At 36.5% G+C, this 22,861-nt stretch overlaps 1 protein-coding gene across 1 annotated transcript in view; it reads left to right on the top strand.

Annotated features, from left to right (window-relative positions):
* The window catches only part of LOC306863633 (guanine nucleotide exchange factor VAV3-like), a 76,684-nt gene that overhangs the window by 5,635 nt on the left and 48,188 nt on the right, over window positions 1-22,861 (top strand). Inside the window, exon 2 of the mRNA XM_079407122.1 lies at window positions 10,732-10,848. Coding sequence (XP_079263248.1) covers window positions 10,732-10,848 — 117 coding nt within the window. The remainder of the gene's footprint in view (window positions 1-10,731; window positions 10,849-22,861) is intronic.

Genomic DNA, 22,861 nt, shown 5'->3' with positions numbered 1-22,861 from the left:
ATCCAGAATTCTCAGTTTCGGCCCAGAATTTTCATTTTGGTGCATCCCTACCATTTACTGTAACTGCATACGGAGCACTGTGTTTGCAACTACATGCTCCTTTAAAGGATTACACACTCACACACACACACACACACACACACACACACACACACACACACACACACACCAGTATGCAGAGAGACATTTAAGAGGTTTCATTCTCCACATAACTTTAAATTCATGTTGCTGAAAAATGTGTTAAAAAATGTTATGTGTATGGACTCTTTTTTTGTTCCATGTTAGCTTCCTGTACACTAATTTTTGCCTCTTACAAAAGCCACAAAGCCTTCTAAGAATACAGTAAAGGCTTATATCATGCCTGAGCTGTAGTTAGGCTGAAACTTGAAAGTTAAGTTGCACATTGTTTAGGTTTTATTATTTTTTTATTACTATTATGTTGATTTATGTCGAGTTTTAGGTTGTACTATGTTGACCTTTTTTAAAGTTATTTGAAATTGATTTTTATATTGCATTTTGAATGTAATATTATTACATGCACTAAATGGGTTTAGCTTTCACAATTATTAATATATGCAATTTCAGCAATAAAAATTAAATTTTTCTAAAAAGGAAACAAATTACTTGTTCATTTAAAGAGACCTGTCTTATTTTTGTCTTATTGTCTTATTATTGCTCTTTAGTAAAGAAAAAGTACTTCTTATCCGATTACTCGATTAATCGATGGAACTTTCGGTAGAATACTCGATTACTAAAATATTCGATAGCTACAGCCCTAATTTCTTTTACAAATACCATATTGACCCGAATATAAGATGACCTTGATTATAAGACGACCCCCCTTTTCAAGATGTACCTTTTGGAAAAAGGCTTTTTGAAAACCAAATCTTGTCTTTTTTTCTTAAATTATTTTCATATTGCATATTTTTCCTATTTAAATTTTTGTTTTGAAAGTATGGTAAATATTGGTAAAAAGTATCACCAATTACTGTTTAAAATATACACTTTTTGATAAACCATAAAAATAACAGGTAGCCCATCTGAATTATATAACAATTAGGCTGTCCATCTCATAGTAGCCTAGCAAAATGTCATTAACAGTAGAAGTGAAATCTTATTGTAGTTTATCAAATCGGCGTACTGTCTTATGTTTTAAAATCACTTACAGAGGAAGTTTGTTCCCATCAGGCTAACATGACAGTCACGACTCATGCCACTATAAGCTTTTCTTTTTTCTCGCACCATCTTTACACCACACATTACATTACATATTTCATGGCACACTCGTTTTATGCGTTTTCTGGCGCCACCTATTGTTGCAGGTGTATTATTGGCTTGTCAAGTCTAGACCCTGAATATAAGACGACCACGTTTTTTCAGATGCATTTCCAAGAAAAAAACATCTTCTTATATTCGGGTCAATACGGTACTTGATTTTTTATTTTATCGTGAAATTGTATACAGAAGCATCTCAGAAAATTCGAATATGGTGAAAAAGTTATTTTTTTCTTGTAACTTATTTCAAAAAGTTAAACTTTCATGTATTTTAGATTCGTTACATGTAAAGTAAAACACTTCAAAAGTTTTTTTGATGATTAGAGCTTACAGCTAATGAAAGTCAAATATCAGTATCTCAAAATATTTTAATATTTACATTTGAGTTTCAATAAATGTCCATCCATACAGTATAAATTCTGGGTATCTCTTGTTCTTTGAAACCACAATAATGGGGAAGATTGCTGACTTGGCAATGATCCAGAAGACAATCATTGACACCCTCCACAAAGAGGGTAAGTCACAGAGGGTCATTACTGAAAGGGGTGGCTGTTCAAGGAGTGCTGTATCAAAGCATTTTAAATGTAAAGTTGACTGGAAGGATGAAATTGAGTAGGAAAAGGTGCACAAGCAACAGGGACGACCGCAAGCTTGAGAATACTGTCAAGCAAAGTTGATTCAAACACTTGGGAGAGTTTCACAAGGAGTGGATTGAAGCTGGAGTCAGTGCATCAAGAGTCACCACGCTCAGACGTCTTCAGGAAAAGGGCTACCAAGCCACTTCTGATACAGAAACAATATCAGAAGCATCTTACCTGGGCTACGGAGAAAAATAACTGGACTGTTGCTCAGTGGTCCAAAGTCCTCTTTTCAGATAAAAGTAAATTTTGCGTCTGGAGGAAGACTGGGGAGGCACAGAATCCAAGCTGCTTGAAGTCCAGTGTGAAGTTTCCGAGGTCAGTGATGATTTGGGGTGCCGCGACATCTGCTGGTGTTGGTCCATTGTGTTTTATCAAGTCCAGAGTCAATGCAGCCGTCTACCAGGAGATTTTGGAGCACTTTATGCTTCCATCTGCTGACAAGCTTTATGGAGATGCTGATTTCCTTTTCCAGCATGACTTTAGCACCTGCCCACAGTACCAAAATAACTTCCAAGTGCTTTGCTGACCATGATATTACTGTGCTTGAAAGATGAGAAACAGTCGATTCAACAATACAGACGAACTAAAGGCTCAATAGTGCCTCAGCAGAACCACAGGCTGATCGCTTCCATGCCATTCCTCACTGATGCTGGAATTTATGCTAAAGGAGCCCCGACCAAGTATTGAGTGCATAAATGAACATACTTTAAAGAACTTTGCAAATCCTTTTTTTGATTGATCTTAGGAAATGTTCTAATATTTTGAGATACTGATTTTTGACTTTCATGAGCTTTAAGCTCTAATCATCAAAATTAAAACAAAAAAAACTTTTGAAGTGTTTTACTTTACATGTAATGAACTTTTTCACCATATTCAAATTTTCTGAGATGCATCTGTATATTACAAATTAATATTATATTCATTTAATATAATACATGTTATATATACATAAATATATTATATTTTTTATTATATTATATTAAATTTCATTTACATATTATTTGTTTCATATTTTCATTTTATAATGTTAATAATTTTATTGCACTCTAAAATATAATTTTATTTTTCTTAAACACTTGGTTTTTTATTTTACAGTGAAATATTACAAATGAATATTATATAATAATATTACATTAATTTAGTTTAATACTTGTATTTTGTAAAATAATAATTTAACCTTTTTCACAAAATATATTAACACGAAAAAGATTATTAAAAATTGCACTATTCCCCCAGACCTAATTGTTTGTTGCTGGCTGCCTTCTATGGAATTTCTAGGTGGTTTCTGTTGTTCTGGGTGGTTATGTACTGGTAAGTACTGAGGCCTTATTTGTGTCAGTAGCACATATTGTGCAGCGTTACATGCCAGAATTGAATAAGTAGACTAGATGCTTTGTTCAGATCCCCAACCCAAAGTATGTTCATTAGTAACGGTGAAAGTCACTACATCACACTACATAAACAAAACTATGCAGAAACAGCATGGCATGCATATTAATGTACATTTTCAGGATGCACAAATCTTTACAAGGTCTAGTAAGTCCAGCCAAATCTCTCTCTCTGTCTCTCTGTGCATCTCTCTGAGACTGACCTTTCCTTCTGTCACCAAGGTAACAGGCTCTACTGTAAATGGTTGGGGATCAGGAGGAATAAAGAGACTCTCTAAAGACAGTGTGAATCACACATTTACAGTTCATCTTTTGAACTGCACAGATGGATTTTTGCACAGTAATGTGCTAATTATGCTGGTCACCAAGGGATACACACATGCATTAGGATTTGTAAATGAATGCAGACATTTCCATGTTCAGGCAGAGCTCTTTTGTTGCAGAAAATCCATGATTATTATGTTTGGAAAACCTATCCAGCCCCTCTTATGAGATTTGAATTGTATTCTGGACATTGTAAAAGCATTTACCGTCTGCGCTGATGACATTAAACTGAACAGAGACGGTCATTAATGATGAGATTTAATTGTAGTATCCAATTGTGCATCCTTTTAAGTGGCCAATAAAAACAGCGATATCCTTCTCTGTGCTAACATGGCAAAATGGCCTTTTTGATGACACGTAGATGACGATAAATCAGTGGTTCTCTCGTAAATGCATGCACACATCCTGCAGCAGTGCAGCAGCCTTTACTTTAGACCTTCAGCGGAGCAATGACATCACAGCGCACAATGAAATGAGCATTATCTTGTCTCAGTTGGGTTAAAAATAGCCCATAAATGGTAGCTGTAAAAATGCAGTGACACTGGTAGAATTTCACCAGGATGCAGTGAAGCACTTATATCAAATTGCATTTCAAAGTGCTGATGCATCTGTAAAATGAAGCTCCTGAGATCAAATAGCTGATGTTTTGAGTGCCGTTAAAGTGCATTCAGACATTCTGACAAGGTGACATATAATATATTACAATTATAGTAAATTATAGATCCATTTACAGTAAAAAATGGCTGTCATTTTTACTGTATCTGGAACTATAATTTAACTTGAATATAATTTACAGTGACAATGCATGTACTTATGCAGTAAATATTGTAGAAATATTTTTTGTGAGTAAAAAAAAAAAACCTCACTTTGAAAATGATGACACATCACATTTGATCATATTTAAGTTAAATAATCATTTTTACATGCATAGTGCCCTTCAAGTCGGAACACACCGGAAATTTAAGATGATGTACGTACGTCTGGGGTCGGGGCAGGTGTGTTAGTTGCGTAACATTTTTTAATTTGCGTTATTTTTTCCCATAGCTAATTAATTAGATAAGTGTATTAAATCAACAGCCCTATATATAGTTGAATACGGAGCGTCTAAAGGGACATTTGCAAAAATAAAAAAATGAAAACTTGTTCTCGTGCACATGCAAAAGTTTTTTTATGCCGCTCAGTGATGATTTATCTGTGTCAGCATGCAAGAACAGAAACAATGTTTTCTTATTAAAAACTCTTGCTATTGTTTTCTTCTTTGTATGATGGCAGAAGTGTTGCAACTTGAAACTGTAACGTGTGAGCTCGCAAAAAGTTTCTCGTGCGCATATGAAAAGTTTCACATGCACATGCGAACCATTTCTCATGAACACGTGAAACATTTCTTGTGAGCATGTGAAAATTTCTCGTGCACATGCAAAAGTCTTCATTGCATATGTCACTTTAGGGGTTCTGTAGTTTTCAACCAATTAAAATAAATGTATACAGTTGATATTGCTTTTGGACTATTTGTTTCTCCTAATGGAAGGATCATGATGATGATGCATTGTGGGAGACAGTATTCCTTGTACTGTATTCTGTTATATACTGCACATTTTTTAAATTAGTAGCCTTCAATGGATACAGAAGATCTGCATAGAGTATACATGCAATGCTGCAGAACAGTAATGCTGGTGACAGTATGATAGTATATATGAGATATAGCCTCATGTTTGTAGTAGCACAGGCTGTTTGATACTGAGTCTGACCATCAGACCTCTCTCACATTGTCCTGATGGTTCATTTCTCCCAGTGTGGTGTGCAGTAACCCGTGTTCAGTGCCCTGTGAAGGGCAATTCACCACAGTTCTGCTAGTGATGACAATTTAGCCACCAGCCAGTGTTTATCCTCTGCCCCTCCTGTCCGTTTTACACAGCGTGATGCCATGAGCATCCATCCTTAATAAGAACAATCAGTTGTTGCATCGGAAATATGCTAAGAAAATCAATAGAATGCATGTATCCAAGGTCAACATTGATTTATCTGGGGTTCAAATATTGCTTTGTTCACCACCAAACTGCTATGAGACAATGCTATGCACATCTGACCAAGTATTTAATATAGAGAATATAGATCATCTAATATGTAAGACTCTAACAAAAATGTAAGTTTAACCTTTAAGTTAGCTGGAGATATTTAAAGGTCTTACCTTGTATACAGATTTGCCTTGTATACAGACTTGTTTAGCCAATGCTTTTATTCGAAGCGACTTACAGCACCCATATGAGAGGAACAGTTTTCCTGGAGCACTCAAGGGTATGATACTGATAGTTCATACAGTAGATCAGATCTTGTGTTTTGAACTTACACCTTTTAAACTTGTAGTTTAGCTCTGTAACAACCAGGTTTGTGCAAAATTCAGAATCAAATATTTGACTCCCTTTGAATTCAAGAGTGTAAATTTGAATTGAATTGGCCACACCCACAGGAAGCTGAACTATCTATCTCTCTATCTATCTATCTATCTATCTATCTATCTATCTATCTATCTATCTATCTATCTATCTATCTATCTATCTATCTATCTATCTATCTATCTATCTATCTATCTATCTATCTATCTATCTATCTATCTATCTATCTATCTATCTATCATGTCCAGGGTTTAAAAATTAGATTTTATATTTAAAATAATTTCTTTGGAATTCAGACCATTATAATTTACTTTACCCATCAATTCTGTTTTGTTTCCAAATTCAGAAATTGATTTAGAACAAATTCTAAATGGTGCATAAACTCACTACCACTGAACCACACTCCACTATTGCTGTTAGCATTGATAGCACTAAATGGAGATTTCATCAGACTGTTTAAAGTGGATTTGGAGAGCATTTACAGACTACATTTACAATTCATAAAACCATTGCAACCTATATAACAGATGTCAGATAAATCTAGCTCATAAATGTATTGAACAAAGAATATTTTATGGAGAATGCTTCAGTGCTAGCATGCCCTGCTGACTGTCGAGTTGATGCTCTGGGTCACCCTCTACCCACTGTGATCTCTTGCACGCAGTTTTAATAAAGCATCTTTGCAGACCCATGCTTCATCCAGCACGTTGTTTTGACAAGACAGCTTGTTTAGCTGTCTGCTTGGTTAAACCAAGTTTAAAAGCTGCACACGGCTTACAGCTGGTGCTCTCTCCACAGGACGTAACACTGTAAAAGTGTCTGAAGCCATTGATTTACAACACCTTTGACTTCCTATTTCTTCTGAATGAGGATTTTGGTACTTTTGGATCCACTGCTGTAAAGAGGATGTCAGGACTCAGACTTTCCTAGAATCAATTTCAGTGAATCATTTTAAGCTACCTGGTCTCGTGGCATAAACGTACCTGGGGCACTTTTTAGCGAGACGCAAAATACGTACCAATAAGTACATATCACTGCAGTTTCCAAAAGAAATGAACACTAGAGGCAGTAAAAACCTTTATTCCTTTTCACACAAATTTATGGAGTTTTGATTAATAAAGCGTAATTTTCGCACAATTACTTGAAGAATATCATGTTATGACTTCAAAACAATATTAATATGCTGGGAGATTTGAAAACTGATGCTTTTGAACATTAGCATCACACATATCCATCTTCAAATCTATGGGTTTTCATAGACGGTTGGTTTGTTCGGTAGCTCACGGAGTACGGAGACGTACCTGAGAGGTGAGGAGCTCCGTTTCGAATTCTGTGTAACTACGGTTCGACAAAACAGTTCAAATTTGCATATAAGGAAGTTTAAATAGCACGGTTGCATCAACAAATGCGTTTTTATATCAGTTTTGCATTTGTAAACACTATCGGGTAGGTTTAGGGTTGTGTTTGGTGTAGGGCATATTTCAAACACGATAGAGCATTCATTTTTAGCGACGGTCCCCGGATATTTGAATTCTGAACCACAGCAATACGTACCTGAAGCAACGTAATAAAAACACAGAAATATGTACCTATATCAACGTAATAAAAACGTGCCGGGGTTCACGTATTGAACCCGTGTTTTAGCACCACTCAGTGGACATTTCTCTTTGAAACTGCGGTGAAACGTGCAGTAACGTACGTAAAAACGGTCTTGCTGAAAAGTACCCAGAGGTACGTGTTTTTATGAGACCAGGTTGATTTTAAGGCTTCATTATCTTGAAAGCCTTACTGGTGTGAACACTATGCCTTTGGACTTTAAAGGAGCCGTATCATACTCTTTTTATAGCTTTTTATTATAAGTCCAGGTGTCTTGCACTAAAAGAGTTGGAATGTGCTGTAGTTACATTCTCCTGATACTTAAACAGAGTCTTTAAGCTACTGTACTTTACTTTGAAGACCTCTATTATGATCAGCAAACCTCTTTATTTCATGTGGAAGCTTCCAGTGTAATTCCCAAATGTAATCTACATAGTATGACACTGTCATATCTCAAAACAGCAAGAAATAAATCCATAATTTTTTTATGGCATGTCCCCTTTAAACCAGAATCAGTATCTCTGTTTCACACATGCTATTTATTATGAATGAAATGCTTATACATTCAGTATTACTATGTTCCTTCTTAGTCTCAGTATGCCCTTCAGGAGAAGTAGGAAAAGACATTTGCGAGTCTCCCGCAGAGGTCCAGCAGTACAGTAGTGGATGGAATAGCAGTTTTCCTCCAAAGCCGTGTTTGGTTGAGCAGGGCTTCTCTCCAATAAAACCCACTGGGTCCAAAGCAGCTGTAATGCACAAAACAGCACTGACACCATGTGTTAAACATTCATCGCCTCTCTTTGTCTTCCTCTCTGTTTTTGTCTAGCTTTCTCCAAACCTTGCAGGGCTCCAGACTCCAGGGCGAGCGCGATATGTGCCTTTCCGATAATGTGTTGAAAACAGTTGCTTGCTAAACATTTGCTCGTCTTATTTGTGCATAAGTGCGGCCTTAGGCCTCTGGTGGAGTCATTTGTAGAGAGGGGATGGGAACCGAGAGGCGGTGCGTGTGACGCTTTTGGTCTGCAGGCTTCTCACAGATAAGACTTATTAGTTTGTTTGTGAGAAAAAGCTGGCCTTATGAATTTGCCAGGCTGATGTTTTATACACATCAATATGTGTATAATTGTATAAACAGAGGACGAGTCTGATTTCAGACTGAGGGTTGAGCGTCCTTGCTCTCACGGAGGTTACAGTTTCACATTATAACGCGTGCACTTTCTGTTTCAAGAAATCACAGGTGCAGCTGCCGCATAGAACACAGAGACTTTTGATATAATTCACTTCCTCTTGTTGCTTAAGATAGAAACATGGCATTGCAGCAAGATGTGAAAGTCTTTTTCAAGAGCTTGACAGGCGACGTACAGCCACCAACAGATGGAGGGTGATAATATAACTGGTAGAAACAGACACATTCTTGTGAACGTGCCCGGTGAGAGGGCAATGGTGCTGATCTGTGGACCATAACAGGCCATCCATTAAGATTCTAATCGTTGTTTTCTGGGTTGTTGTGAGAACACATTGCTGCACTGTTGATGTAAATTTCCTTTGTCTGTTGTCACTTTGGCATTTGACACATACTGGGAAAGGAAATTACAGATCATAACTTTACAAAACGGACAGTTTTTTTCTTCTTTTAAAGGAAATGTGCAAGATTTATTTCCAGTAATTGAAGTGCAGGCTAGTAACTATTGTACAGATTAGTGTGTTGATTTTTTAACAATACAGAATTAATAAATAATTCATTTTACAAATGAAATTAATAATTAGATTTATTTTATTTTAGTGTGATAATTCATTCTTATTTTTTTCAATGAGTTAAAGTTTTTAATTAGTACAATTTTACAATTATTAGTAATTTTTAAATGAATAATTGTTTTTTGTTATCGTTTTTTATAATTCAAATACAAAAAAGTTCTAATTGATCATTTAAATAAAAAAATAAATAACAATTATTAATTATGAATAAAACACACACACACACACACACACACACACACAACAAGTTTTTGAGCATAGTTTAAGCAATACTGAACAATAACAATATTGCTATCATAATGCAAAATACCACTTTAATTTCACTACTGTTACTGACTTTCACTCAAAAGACCACAAGGATTCAAATCTTTAGTATGATTCAGTGTAATATGGTTTGTTGATAGCTTGCAGTTACTGTGGAGTTTTGTGGTTGAACAGCATGTTCTGCTGATGAGATTCTGGATCTAGAGTTCTGATAAACTTGTAACAGAGCTGCGGTCATGAGTCAACACAGGTGTCTGTTTAATATGACAGCTTGTGTTGGGGACTCGTCTCATTTCACTCCATAAATGAATGCGTTTGGATGTTCGCCAGTCTTTCGCTCTTTGGTAAACTCATGAGTCATGATTCGCTGAAAGTATCGCATTAAATAAGAATGGAAAATTGAATTGAAAAAAGCTTGATGCAGGCTTGTCTGCATTTTGGTCTTGATTTCCAATATGGATTTTTAGTTATAGTTCTCATATGCCTAATTTGGGACTGTTTAAAAATAATAAGCCATATATTATGTAGTATTATATAATTATATTACATTATATAATCAGTATTATATACTAATGAGTGACTTTTATTCTGGAAAGGTGATTTTTAAAGTGAATTTTTGTAAGCAATTATTTTTCTTTCACTCGGACAAAGAATATAGAAGTTTTGTCCCTTCCTCTTCTTTAATTATTATTATGTTTTATTATTAAAATGTTTTAATAATTTGTGGAAGATGGGGAAGAATCCAGTTTTCATTACAACTTATGATTTTGTATTAAATGGGATATACTGTATGACTTTATCATGGCAGATTTGATGTAATAACAAATTAAAACTATTTTTTAATATTTAATATTATTTTTCATGAGCATGTAAATGACTGTGTGAACCTTATATGAGCATGTAAATATGTATATACTTTAGAATATTCATAAAAATGTATCATCAAATAATATTTTTGTTAGATTAAGTTTATAATTATTTTTAAATAAATGATCAAGTGTTGTGAACACATGATACATCAATATCAATATTAATAATTAGTTAAATATTAAATATTGTTCTTTAATATAAAATATGCCTTTTATTTCTGTCTAGTTTCTCTGCTTGAAGAACATCAGAACATTTTTGCACGCCTGCTCAGAGATATTCGGCATGAAGAAGAGCGAGCTGTTTGAGGCTTTCGATTTGTTTGACGTTCGAGATTTCGGAAAGGTAAGATCAAATTTAACTTTCAATTCTCTTGTTTGAAACACGTTCACTTTGCACTCATCCCATAATTTTTATTTAATGACACATTTACTTCTGTTTCTGTTTGCAAGCATCATCTAACTGTATAATTTGAATTGTTCTTGTGCTTCAGTCATCTGTCAGAGTTTATGGTGTCGCATCAGTCACATGTGGTTGTGTTTAAGTTTCCTGACATTAGCCTGTGAGCTGACTGTGTTTTTTGTGGTGTTGTGTCTCAGCTGATTATGTTCAGAGATGCTGAGCTCTTTGTTGGCTGTCTGCTGTAATAAAGTCTCTGTGTCTGCGTCTCATCCTGCTGGTAATTTAATCCACTCTTCAGTATGTTTAATTAAAGATCAGGGGAAGATGGCAGGGGAAGTGGACGCCCTCTGTGAGGGTGTGGCGCGATTGTCTGGATGTATTACATCTTCAAATCAGTTACATGCTTGTTGGACTAATTGCATGCAGTCATATGTGTGTTTAGAAGTCAAACCATGTCTGTATTTAAATTTGAATTGCGTATTAGTGAGCAAATTGACCCAGGCAGATGTTTTGCCCCAGGCCTGATACTGATCAATACAGTCAAGGGCCCCTAAACCACAACAGGTGTCCTAATGCAAACTCAGTGACCTGTCAGTTCTCTCTCACCTGCTGTGAAATGTGAGCGGTAGACAGTAAATGAGTTCTGAGTGTTGTGTGATGCTGGGAGAGATCATGTAATATTCCTCCCCAGGGTGGCAAACAAGTAAACAGCAAGCTGTCAGTTTTACTGTAGCTGGTTTTGATGTGGCTCTTGTCAAAAAAGATGGAAAAAGACAGAATAAATATAGATTATGTCATATTTTGTAACTGTGCACAAAAACAGTATTATAATAGTATTTATATTGTATTTTGGGATTTTGGGGGAATTTATGCTTGTATGTATTAATTAAAATAAATAAATTAGAACTATATATATTAACAAATATATATATTTATATACAATAAATATTTAATAAATATTTACATGTATACATACAGTATATATATATATATATATATATATATATATATATATATATATATATATATATATATATATATATATATATATATATATATATATGGTAGATTGTATATAATACAGTAGCTGTATGTAACGTATAATAATTACTTAATTCATTTCATTTTAACCTGTCATTCAAAAATGTATGATTTCTTTAAATATTTGTATATCTCACTCAGATTTAAACCTTTCTGAAAAATAAGTTATGTTGATGTGATGATTTTTTAAAAGTTCTTGCTGCAACATATAATGCTCCTGCTGTGTCTGGACTGAGCCCAGACTGCTAATGGAGTGACAAAATCGACCATTTGATTGAACTGTCACTCATTTTAGGGGTTACACCTCCCCATTTATCCTAGTATGCTTTAAAAATAGATGCGGCTTCATTGTTAAATCAAAAGTGCTTCTTAGAAGCTTTTTGAAAAGCTGAAGTTAGCACTAATGTGCTTTTTGTCAAATAAATGTTGTGTGTCTTTGTTGTGCATGGAAGGGGCTCATGTGCACTTGACCCTTCTCTTATATAAAGTGCATTGTTTAGTCGGTTTGACACTGTTTAGTTCACTGTCAGACATGTATTAGAGCTCATGTTGTGTGATTTGTCCACAGCTGCCTGCTTTACTCAAACATCTGTTGATTCTCTTATCTCACACAATCTCTGTGTATGTATTCATAAGCACAGAAGGGGAAAGTGTATGGACACAGGCACACACTCGGCCCTCTGTAGAACGCGCAGAGAAGACATCACCAATTTTTTCCACATGACTGGCAAAACATCTGTTTCATTCATCTGACACTCGCTACGGGCAACTCTGCCAACACTTGTTTTATCACAAGGACACAAATGTTCTGAAAGCATTTTTAAAAGGACATTTGGAATAAAGTAACATAGCTATAGTATATGTCACAAAAATTAATTATTTATCATTAAATGTATTTGTAAATGTATAAATGGAATCAAATTAATTAAAATACATATTGTATGAAGTAAAATAAATATATACTTAAAATAGGCTTGAAAAACATTTTTTTGTGTTTAGTGCATGTTAAATATTGTGGATACACATGGTACTTCAGTACGAATATTAATATAAAAAATATGTGTCTTTAATATAAAGTTCATTGCATTTAAAATTTGAGAGATAAAATGATTTATGATTGTTTTCATCTCTGTTTCTTTGTGCTGTTGATGCAGTATTGTCGGGGTTGCCTGTTGTGATTTCTCACTGACTGATAGATGGTAACGATTGCTCTCCAGTAATAAGCTTTTGAGCTGCAGGGCTCTTAGCTTGAACGATGTGTCAATCAGAGCAGAAACTTAATAACTCTTTGCTTAATTAGGACATATATATTTCTTTTTTTATATATATATATATATATATATATATATATATATATATATATATATATATATATATATATATATATATATACGTACAACCCAAATTCTGGAAATGTTGGGATGTTTTTTAAATTTGAATTAAATGAAAACTAAAAGAATTTAAAATCACACGAACCAATATTTTATTCACAATAGAACATAGATAACATAACAAATGTTTAAACTGAGAAATTTTAAATTTGTATGCACAAAATGAGCTCATTTCAGATTTGATGCCTGCTACAGGTCTCAAAATAGTTGGGACGGGGGTATGTTTACCATGGTGTAGCATTTCCTCTTCTTTTCAAAACAGTTTGAAGACGTCTGGGCATTGAGTTTATGAGTTTCTGGAGTTTTGGTGTTGGAATTTGGTCCCATTCTTGCCTGATATAGGTTTCCAGCTGCTAAGGAGTTTGTGGTCGTCTTTGATGTATTTTTCGTTTAATGATGCGACAAATGTTCTCTCTAGGTGAAAGTTCTGGACTGCAGGCAGGCCAATTCAGCACCCAGACTCTTCTACTACGAAGCCATGCTGTTGTAATAGCTGCAGTATGTGGTTTTGCATTGCCCTGCTGAAATACACGTCGTTTGGAGGGGAGCATATGTTGCTCTAAAATTTTTATATACCTTTCAGCATTCATAGTGCCTTCCAAAACATGCAAGCTGCCCATACCTATGCACTTATGCACCCCCATACCATCAGAGATGCTGGCTTTTGAACTGAACGCTGATGACACTCTGGAAGGTCTCCCTCCTCTTTAGCCCAGAGGACACGGCGTCCGTGATATCCAATAAGATTGTCAAATTTGGTCTCGTCTGACCATAGAACACTTTTCCACTTTGAAAGAGTCTATTTTAAATGAGCTTTGGCCCACAGGACACGACGGCTCTTCGGACCATGTTCACGTATGGCTTCCTTTTTACATGATAGAGCTTTAGTTGGCATCTGCAGATGGCACGACGGGTTGTGTTTACCGACAGTGGTTTCTGGAAGTATTCTTGGGCCCATTTAGTAATGTGAATGACAGAATCGTGCTGATGAGTGTCATCTGAGGGCCCGAAGACCACGGGCATCCAACAAAGGTCTTCGGCCTTGTCCCTTACACACAGAGATTTCTCCAGTTTCTCTGAATCTTTTGATGATGTTATGCACTGTAGATGATTAGATTTGCGAAGCCTTTGCAATTTGACATTGCGGAACGTTGTTTTTAAAGTATTCCACATCTTTTTATGCATTCTTTCACAGATTGGAGAACCTCTGCCCATTTTTAACCAAACTTTTATTTTGACGGGTTGCCAGGAATACCTTTACAGTTCTGTGTGTATATGATATGACGCAAGTTTTACTCGAATCAAACGGTAAAATGCTCATTAATTGACTCTCACAGCAGTTCTGGAGATGTTGTTCATGTGTTTATGTCCTCATTTAGTTAGGCGGCAGACGCTGAAATCACCGCGAGCGTCACGCGAGCAGTCTGTGTATAATAAACAAACTGCGCGATATAGAGAGCGGACTGCTCCGTGCGCTTTCGAAACGCTCTTGCGGAGGTCAAACACTGATCAATCAGCGCCGCACCGCTTCTAGTCAAACACACCTAGTGCTGCAGGATTATTGGCTCACTGACGGTGATGAGATTAACCCCTTAGGTATCGAAATTTAGTACCGAACGACAAGACGTTTTTCGATACTCGGTGGTATCGAGGCAATTCGGTCGGTGCCTAAAAAGTATCGAACTCGATACCCAGCCCTACCCATGATAGTCGAAAAAGTCGACGTCGAAGGCACAAAGACGCGAGAAGTATATGGTTTACTCCATGACTTAGACAGCTCATCATGGAGGTCCTCGAAAAAGGGTAGAGACTGATGTTGTGGTCTCTCCCCCCTGCCACCGGACAGAAACCTATCCTCTAGCTTACTACGTTTGGGGGTCTCTTGTTCACGTGGCCAGTCATTCTGTAACCTGGCCACCGCGCGAGTAACCACCTCTAGCAATTCCTCGACAGATTTCTTTTCGCGAGAGAAATGCTCAGAGGCTGGCTGCTCGTGATCTAAAGAACCAAGAGATATATCATCCCCCTCCTGAACCGAAGAAGCACCAGAGCGCACTTCGAGATCACGAGAAGGGATGTTAGGATCTGGTGACGCAGCAAGCGAAAGGGACGGACCCGTCTCTTGCTCGTCATGCAGATCCATACGAGAGCCCCACGATGGTAATGCGGGTGCGGACTGGAAATAGTTCAGACGGGAGCGAAGTATCTTAACTGTGAGCTGGTCACAATGCTTGCACCCGCCTTTCTCTATAGCCAGAACCGCGTGCTCTTCCCCCAAACAAACAAAACAATAATCGTGTGTATCCAGCTCAGACATGGGACGGGAGCATGGAGGAACACAACGCTTACTGATTTGTTGGCTCATTTCTCTTTGTTGTAACATGAGAGAAAAAAGATTTGCAAACCTGCCAGAATGTTTCTTCGACACACACATGCACAGAATGGTCTGAAGACAAAAGACCTGATGATGCACCTGTGGCTCATCTTTTTATAGACTCGTGTTGCGGGCGCACACCGATGACGTCATCGACCGAGGCTATATTACCTCCGGGTCAATTCTATTGACGTGTTACACACAATATTCACAGCTGGTCACGACTAAAGGCGTTCCCAATGCGCTGAGCAGCGCAGCATCGATTGTAGCTTTCGAAAGGGAACTTCCAACACAGTGATGTAGATATGTGGGGGCATGTTTAAATGAGGCGTTTTAGGAAGGCGTGAGTGAGTTTTAACTTTTATTAAGAATATCTTTTTTTTTTTGAGACTTTAGTCTTTGGAACTCTACGGATCTTATATACAGTAATTCCGCAATGCAAATCCCTAATCTAGCTCAAAAACATTTGAAAGTTAGTATTTGTTTCATGAAAAAAGTTATTTGGACTAGATTAGATTTAGGCACTTTGATGTCATAACTGAGAATTCGCATCATTACACTCGATGTGCCATGTCCCATGTTGTTATTGATACATCAGTCATGTGATTCTATCATCAGCACTTCTGTTCTATTCTGAGCCACATTCTGCTGACAAACCAATGGAAATAAGTTCAAATGTGACATATTAGATATTTGCTTCTGCATTTTAGTGCACAAGCTGACTTGGCATCTTAGATCCATTAAATACAGATGGGTGAAGTTCTCCTAAATGTTAGTTAGTTCAGTAAACTTGAGCTGGTGTGGTGAAGTCAGATTTTCCTAAGGAATTGTGTCGAAAGAGTCATCAGGTCATCTCATGGGTTCTTGTAAACATCGTTGCTTTTAAACCGGCACTGTTACTAAAGTGAAGATGGATCATATTTAGCACCATCAATTATTAGATCTATAAGTTTTACAAAAGTGCCTGTGGGCTTTGGAGGAGAGAGAAGAAGCTCAGAAGGCCAGAAAATCACTCAGAAGGAGACAATGTAGAGCATCTGTCCTGCTATTGGATTTCCACAGCTAAATATATCACTGCCACTAAGGAGAAAGACTGTAATCAATAGCTGCTCTCACATTGCCAGCTTGTCTCTCTCTCTTTATTTGTCTTTGTCTTTACTACTTTTTATCATTATATGGACACTGAATGCACAATTAAGCCTATAAATATACAGACATACAAACGTGTGCAAGATGAAGTGCCCTTCAAGGCTCTTGTTTATGAGCGGATGTGGCGTTTATCGAGTATCGAGTGACAAGGTTTTTTTAATAATGGATGCTAAGTGGATGTTGTTGCAGGATTTGATGGGGGTGGTGGTGCTCTGTCTGGCAAAACCTAGTGAGCTGCCTATTTTTAGGCAACATAGGCACATTTCTGATGTGTAAGATGCTTCAGAAGTTGGCACAAAAATGATTAACAAATTAAAAGGTAGTATCCTTTGCAGACAGAACAAACTGTGGAAAAAAAACTGAGAGAAATTAAAATTATAAATACATTTACAGTATTTCATTCAGTACTAACGGGTGACAAAAAACTAGTTCTGTCTAATTGAAATTGATTAATTTAGTGTGTCTATCAGAGTAAAATGTTATCTTAGCGACATATGCTAACAACAGACAGTTTTGGAAACAAGTTCAGGTGTTAGCAGGTGTTACAAGCCATATAATCACACCACAGAGTATAAGATGTGTTACGCTGAATGATGGTAGCCAGGAATCATTGTTTAGTTGAATGTTAGGAGCAGTTCAGGCCTGAGGGATATAAAGTCAGGATGTGTCAGAGCTCTTTGAGAGGAACTACAGCATCTGACATCTGCTGTTAGTCAAGAGTATGCTGTGATGTGAAGTGTTGGGCTCTCAGAATGAGAACACAGTACACAAACACCATACGAGGAGGCGTGTGTCAAGTGCTCTGACTCTCCTTGAGGGTCTTTAGAAAGACACGCATTGATGATCTCCACACTCTCGCTGAACTGTGCCGAGGAGTGGCCAATTCTAGCAGCACATATTGTATTGAATTGGGATCTCAGGGAAGATACTGTATGAATGTGCAACCAAATACTAATATGTGTATATATTAGGAAACAAACACACACACACACATGCATGCACCCACGCGCACACACACACACACACACACACACACTGTATGTACTGTATATGCATATGTGTGTGTATTCGTACTTTTAATATACAAATATATGTACTTTACTTTACTTACTTTTGTCATTTAGCAGACGCTTTTGTCCAAAGCGACTTACAAATAAGAAAAAGTAACTAAAACTAAAAAGTTACAACTCTATAAATACTATCTACCCACATATTTAAGAAAATAAAGAAATTAAATAAAATTAACACATGCATATAACAACAACATTTCAATAATAAACATATCAATGAAAAAATTAAATAAAAAGCTACTACTATCCCTTGCCGGTGTCCCTGCCCGGTGGAGTCGCACGGTAGAGTCGATGGTCTTTACACTCTTTGGTCTTCACACTAAGAGGGCTTCACACGACGACTGCCGCGACCGCTGCCGCGGTATAATAACCTTTATTATACCAATCTAACAAATGATCGTTTCAATTCAGCTGGACCCACTTTCCTGTTTATCAACTACAAATGGCCAAGCAAGTGCACACACTGACAAGATACACGATACAGTACGAGACCAAACGCGATTTCAGCAACTCTCATCCTAGTAAACAAAATAAGCGTTTCCTAGCAACGGCAAATGCGCTAAACACTGTATACGCATATGTATACGTTGAAACAAAACATACATAATTCATATCCACATACATAAAAAACAAATAGCATAAAAATAGCATATATGCACACAGAATTTATTTTCTTTGTAGCATAATTTATTTATTTTTTGTTTATTTTATTATTTTTAATTAAATTATTTAACATTTATTACTTAGGGTTACAGTATTTGAAAAAGTAAAATGAAGTTAAATGCTTTTTTTGAAATAACAGGAAGTTGCAGTTACCACTTGACAAGCTAAGTGTATTTATTGCATACAGCTTATTGTGCCCATATCTACAGTATATATGCATGTATATAGTTATATATGTACCATTGTGCATATGTATGTGTGCAGAAGTGTCCACAAATACATGCGGTGGTTTCATCAGGTCTTTGACAGAAGCCGATCTCCTGGTTGTATGACTGTGTCTCTCTGTCTGTCTCTCTGTGTCACAGAGTCACATGCCCTCGAGCAGAGAGCTGTAAACTGCTGGAAAGCATTCACACTTCCTCTTTCCTGACTCGTCAACCTCTTACTACTTGGCGTTCCCTGAAGGTTGAGTTGTGAGCTTACTCATGCTTCCTGTGGTCGACTCCTGGGGCCCCATGATGGAGGGGGAGGGTGTGTGTTTAAACACCAAACCCTTCCTGAGACCAAGACCCTTTAACACATCTACTGTCATTGGATGAAAATGGCTCTTGAAATATTGGACTAGGTTACTGTCACACTGCCTTTAATGTAATGAAAAACATATATTTTACATAATATTTATCTATATGGAACCCTGTTTCTGCCAAAAAAGGTAATTGTGACTTTTTTTCTCACAATTCTGACTGTTGCAGTTCTGCAAAAAAGTTCATCCTCAAAATCAGAACTGCTAAGTCTTCTTGTTGTCCCTCCGATGTTTCTCACTTAGAAGATGAAAGGCAGGTGTGTGTATTGGTGTGAAGGGTTCCTTGCTGTGGTCAGCGCTATTACAGCTTTTTGCAGAGCGCGTCTAACACTCTCATCATAACCGCTGAGGGTTCTGTTTAGAGATCTGCAAACATCAAACACTTTGTACCACCTTAGTGTCCTATTTACACATCATGTTCAAGCTGCATATCTCTTCAAAGTGGGCTGCAAAGACTGATTTTTTTCAGTCGGTGCCGTTAGGGGGCGCTTGGTACGAAAACACAAAAGCCAAGTCATGCTTGGAGCTCTTATGAGATGTTTGATCCTTGGAAGCGTGGCATTACGAGGCTTTATACTGAAGGTGTCATTTTTAAAGCCAATTAGAGATATTTTTGTTTGCAGAGATCTTTCTTTTCCAGTGCACCCCCGAGCCATCTGTTTGGATCCCATCAGCATCAGTGAAGCTCAAAGCTGTGTGCTTTAGAAAAGATGTCCTCCCAAGGCCTTTTAAAGAGTCCTCCAGTAAAACTTTCATGAGGGTCTTAAGCACGCGACTGAAATGCAGCCAGGAACAGATTTTTTAGGAACTGTTTAATAATACATACACACAATATTTTAGCATAACTTCATTATAAAAAACATCACAGAAGGAACTTCAGCCACACAGTATTGTTTATGTGTTGAGGGTACTGCATAAGAATGTGTGCTGATTTGTGTATACCGAACTGTAGTATAATGAAAGTTACTAAGGTGCTAGTAATGTTTAATATTACTAAAATATATACTGTAGCGTAAATTACAATAAATATAGCAAAATCAACTTAACTAAACAACTAAAATATTCTTTCTGGTTGCATCGATAAGCCAGTCGGTGGCGGCAAGGCTTTACGAGTAAAGGCCCGTTCATACCAAGAAAGATAAATATAAAGATAATGATATTAATCTGTTTAATCTAAGCACACCCTCATCTGCCAGCGTGATAGAGCTCGTGATAGCAGGATGGATTCTGATTGGCTCGAAAAAATCGTTCTGAAAGTGATTCCAACTATATCGTTTCTCTGTGCCTTTACCGTTATAGTTGTGGTGTGGACTCTGCTATTGTTTAATACTGAGAACAATTTTTAGAACTACATCTTTATCGTTATCTTTATCGTTATCTTTCTTGGTGTGAACGGGCCTTAACTCAATAAATCATTAATTCAACCAATTTTTAAAAAATGCTGATTCATTCAGGATTGAACCTAGTTAGAAATGAGTCACTGAATCATCCTTTTATTTTATTTTTTAAATGCTTGTTCATTCAGGATGCAGTAATGAAAGTCGTTGAATCATTTACTAAACCGGACCAATTAATTTGTTAAAAATCACTGTTTTATTCAGGATGAATCATTTACTCAAAACAAAGTAAATTTAAAATTAAAATTGAGGTTACTCAATTTTAACGTCGTAATGAACTGTTGTTTAAAATGAATATCACACTCACCACTGTGTTTTTTTTCTTTTGTGATTTTGCCACATGCGTGTAATATAACATAATATAATTTGCAATACTTTTTTTTATGGGCACTTCTTTACGTTTTAAAATCAATTGCAAAGCCTTTGTTTACACTATTGATAAGTTAACATTACTTGCATAATATTAGCGTCACAATGTAAGAAAAACAAAAAAACAATTCAGAAAAATCCTCAGAAAATTACTAGTACATTGAATAAAATGTCCATAAGCTTAACAATGCGATGCAATGCGTAATTCAACATACAGGTAAAACAAATGTGAAAAATAAATATGGATACATATTTTTTACAGATTTTTCTTAGAGTGCATAGCTGTCAATGAACGACTATGGACTAGTAATCCAGGGTTCACACTTTCTGAATAAATTTAGATTGAATGTGCCTCACAATGGTATCACATGAAAGGTTATACGTCACTCTTTTGATTCATTTCATCATCAGGTGACATTCAGTTGAAATTCCACTTGCTTTGCATATTTTAAATAACGTTCCTATTTTTGTCGAAGCTGAAGGATGCCGGCTCTCAGGGCACAGGAGGACTAATCCTCTCGGATGTGTGGGCAGTGTGTGAGTGTGGGAGAAGCTGTGTGCTTACTCCACGCTTGAGCAATTACAGAGGAGTTTCAGTTGGTTGTGAAAGACTGAGAAATACTGTTGCTAATTTATCGTTTTCATACTGTGATAAAGTTTGTGAGGTTCTCTATTATGACCAACGTTTGCTGTCTGATAAGATATACTGTTTAAATCTGATCACGTTACAAGAAAATTAGAATTTTTCATAAAAAGAAGTACAGCAATGAGCTGAGATCATTATGTAGGTCATTATAGCAGCTGTTTCCTCTCAAGTGGGATCCACCTGGCTTAGATCAGTGTTAGTGTTGGGGTTTTCAGCACAATATTACTCAGGACTTGTTGTGAATATGTTGCCACGTGAGCACCGGTTCTGTCTGTGCAGTGTTGTTTTCATCTCCTAGAACATTGGCGTAGAGATTAGGATGAACTGGCCAGAAACTGTGCTATTGCAAACACAGTCATAAAGGCCAGAAAGTAAATTTCATCCTGTTCGTGAAGTTTATGGTTTTGTCTTGCTAAGGAATCGATCTGCAGATGTTCAGATGAACTGTTGGGAATTGTATCAGAACGCCAAAAACCAGCTGTTTTTATTTCTTCTGTGGAACAAAAAGTTATATAATAAGATGAAACTTGAAGGAATATATCACCCAAAATGTGCACACTCTTAGGCTATCCAAGATGTAGATGAGTTTATTTATCAGATCTTTAGTAAATTTTATCAGAAATTTAGTATCACTTGCTCACCAATGGGATCCTCTGCAGTGTATTGGTGCCTTCAGAATTAGAGTCCAAACAACTGATAAAAAACATCACAATAACATCCAGGCCATCAGTTAATGAAGTGAAAAGTTGTGTGTTTGAAAGAAACAAATCTATCATTAAGGCATTAACTTTAAACTGTCACTTCTAGCCAGAATACCGTAATCCATAATAATGCTTCCTTCAGTGAAAAAGTCAATCCCCTGTTGTCCTCTCACATCAAAATCAACTGTATTTGTTTAGAACTGTTTTTGCTTGTAAACTGTGCTTGAGCTGTGCATAGTTCTCTCCTGATTCAGACAAGATGACTTTTTTCACTAAAGAAGGCAATATTATGTAGAGGATTTGTATTTTAGTCAGAAGCAACGGTTTAAAGTCAAAGTCTTAATTATGAGTTTATTTATTACAAACATGCAGCTTTTTGCTTCACGAGTTTATTGTGATGCTTTTATCAGCTATTTGGACTCATTCTGACGGCACCCATTCACGGCAGAGTGAGTGAGTAAGGGATGTAATGCTACATTTCTCTAAATCTGAACAAATCTGACTTGATCATCGAGTCAGAGAGTTAATTTTAATGTTATATCTATTCCATTAGATGAGTGTTTTTGTTGAAA

Source organism: Barbus barbus (assembly GCF_936440315.1).
Source record: "Barbus barbus genome assembly, chromosome: 44".
Lineage (NCBI taxonomy): Eukaryota > Metazoa > Chordata > Actinopteri > Cypriniformes > Cyprinidae > Barbus > Barbus barbus.
The sequence above is the reverse complement of the archived record's forward strand: the minus strand, read 5'-3'. Positions and strand labels throughout refer to the sequence as shown.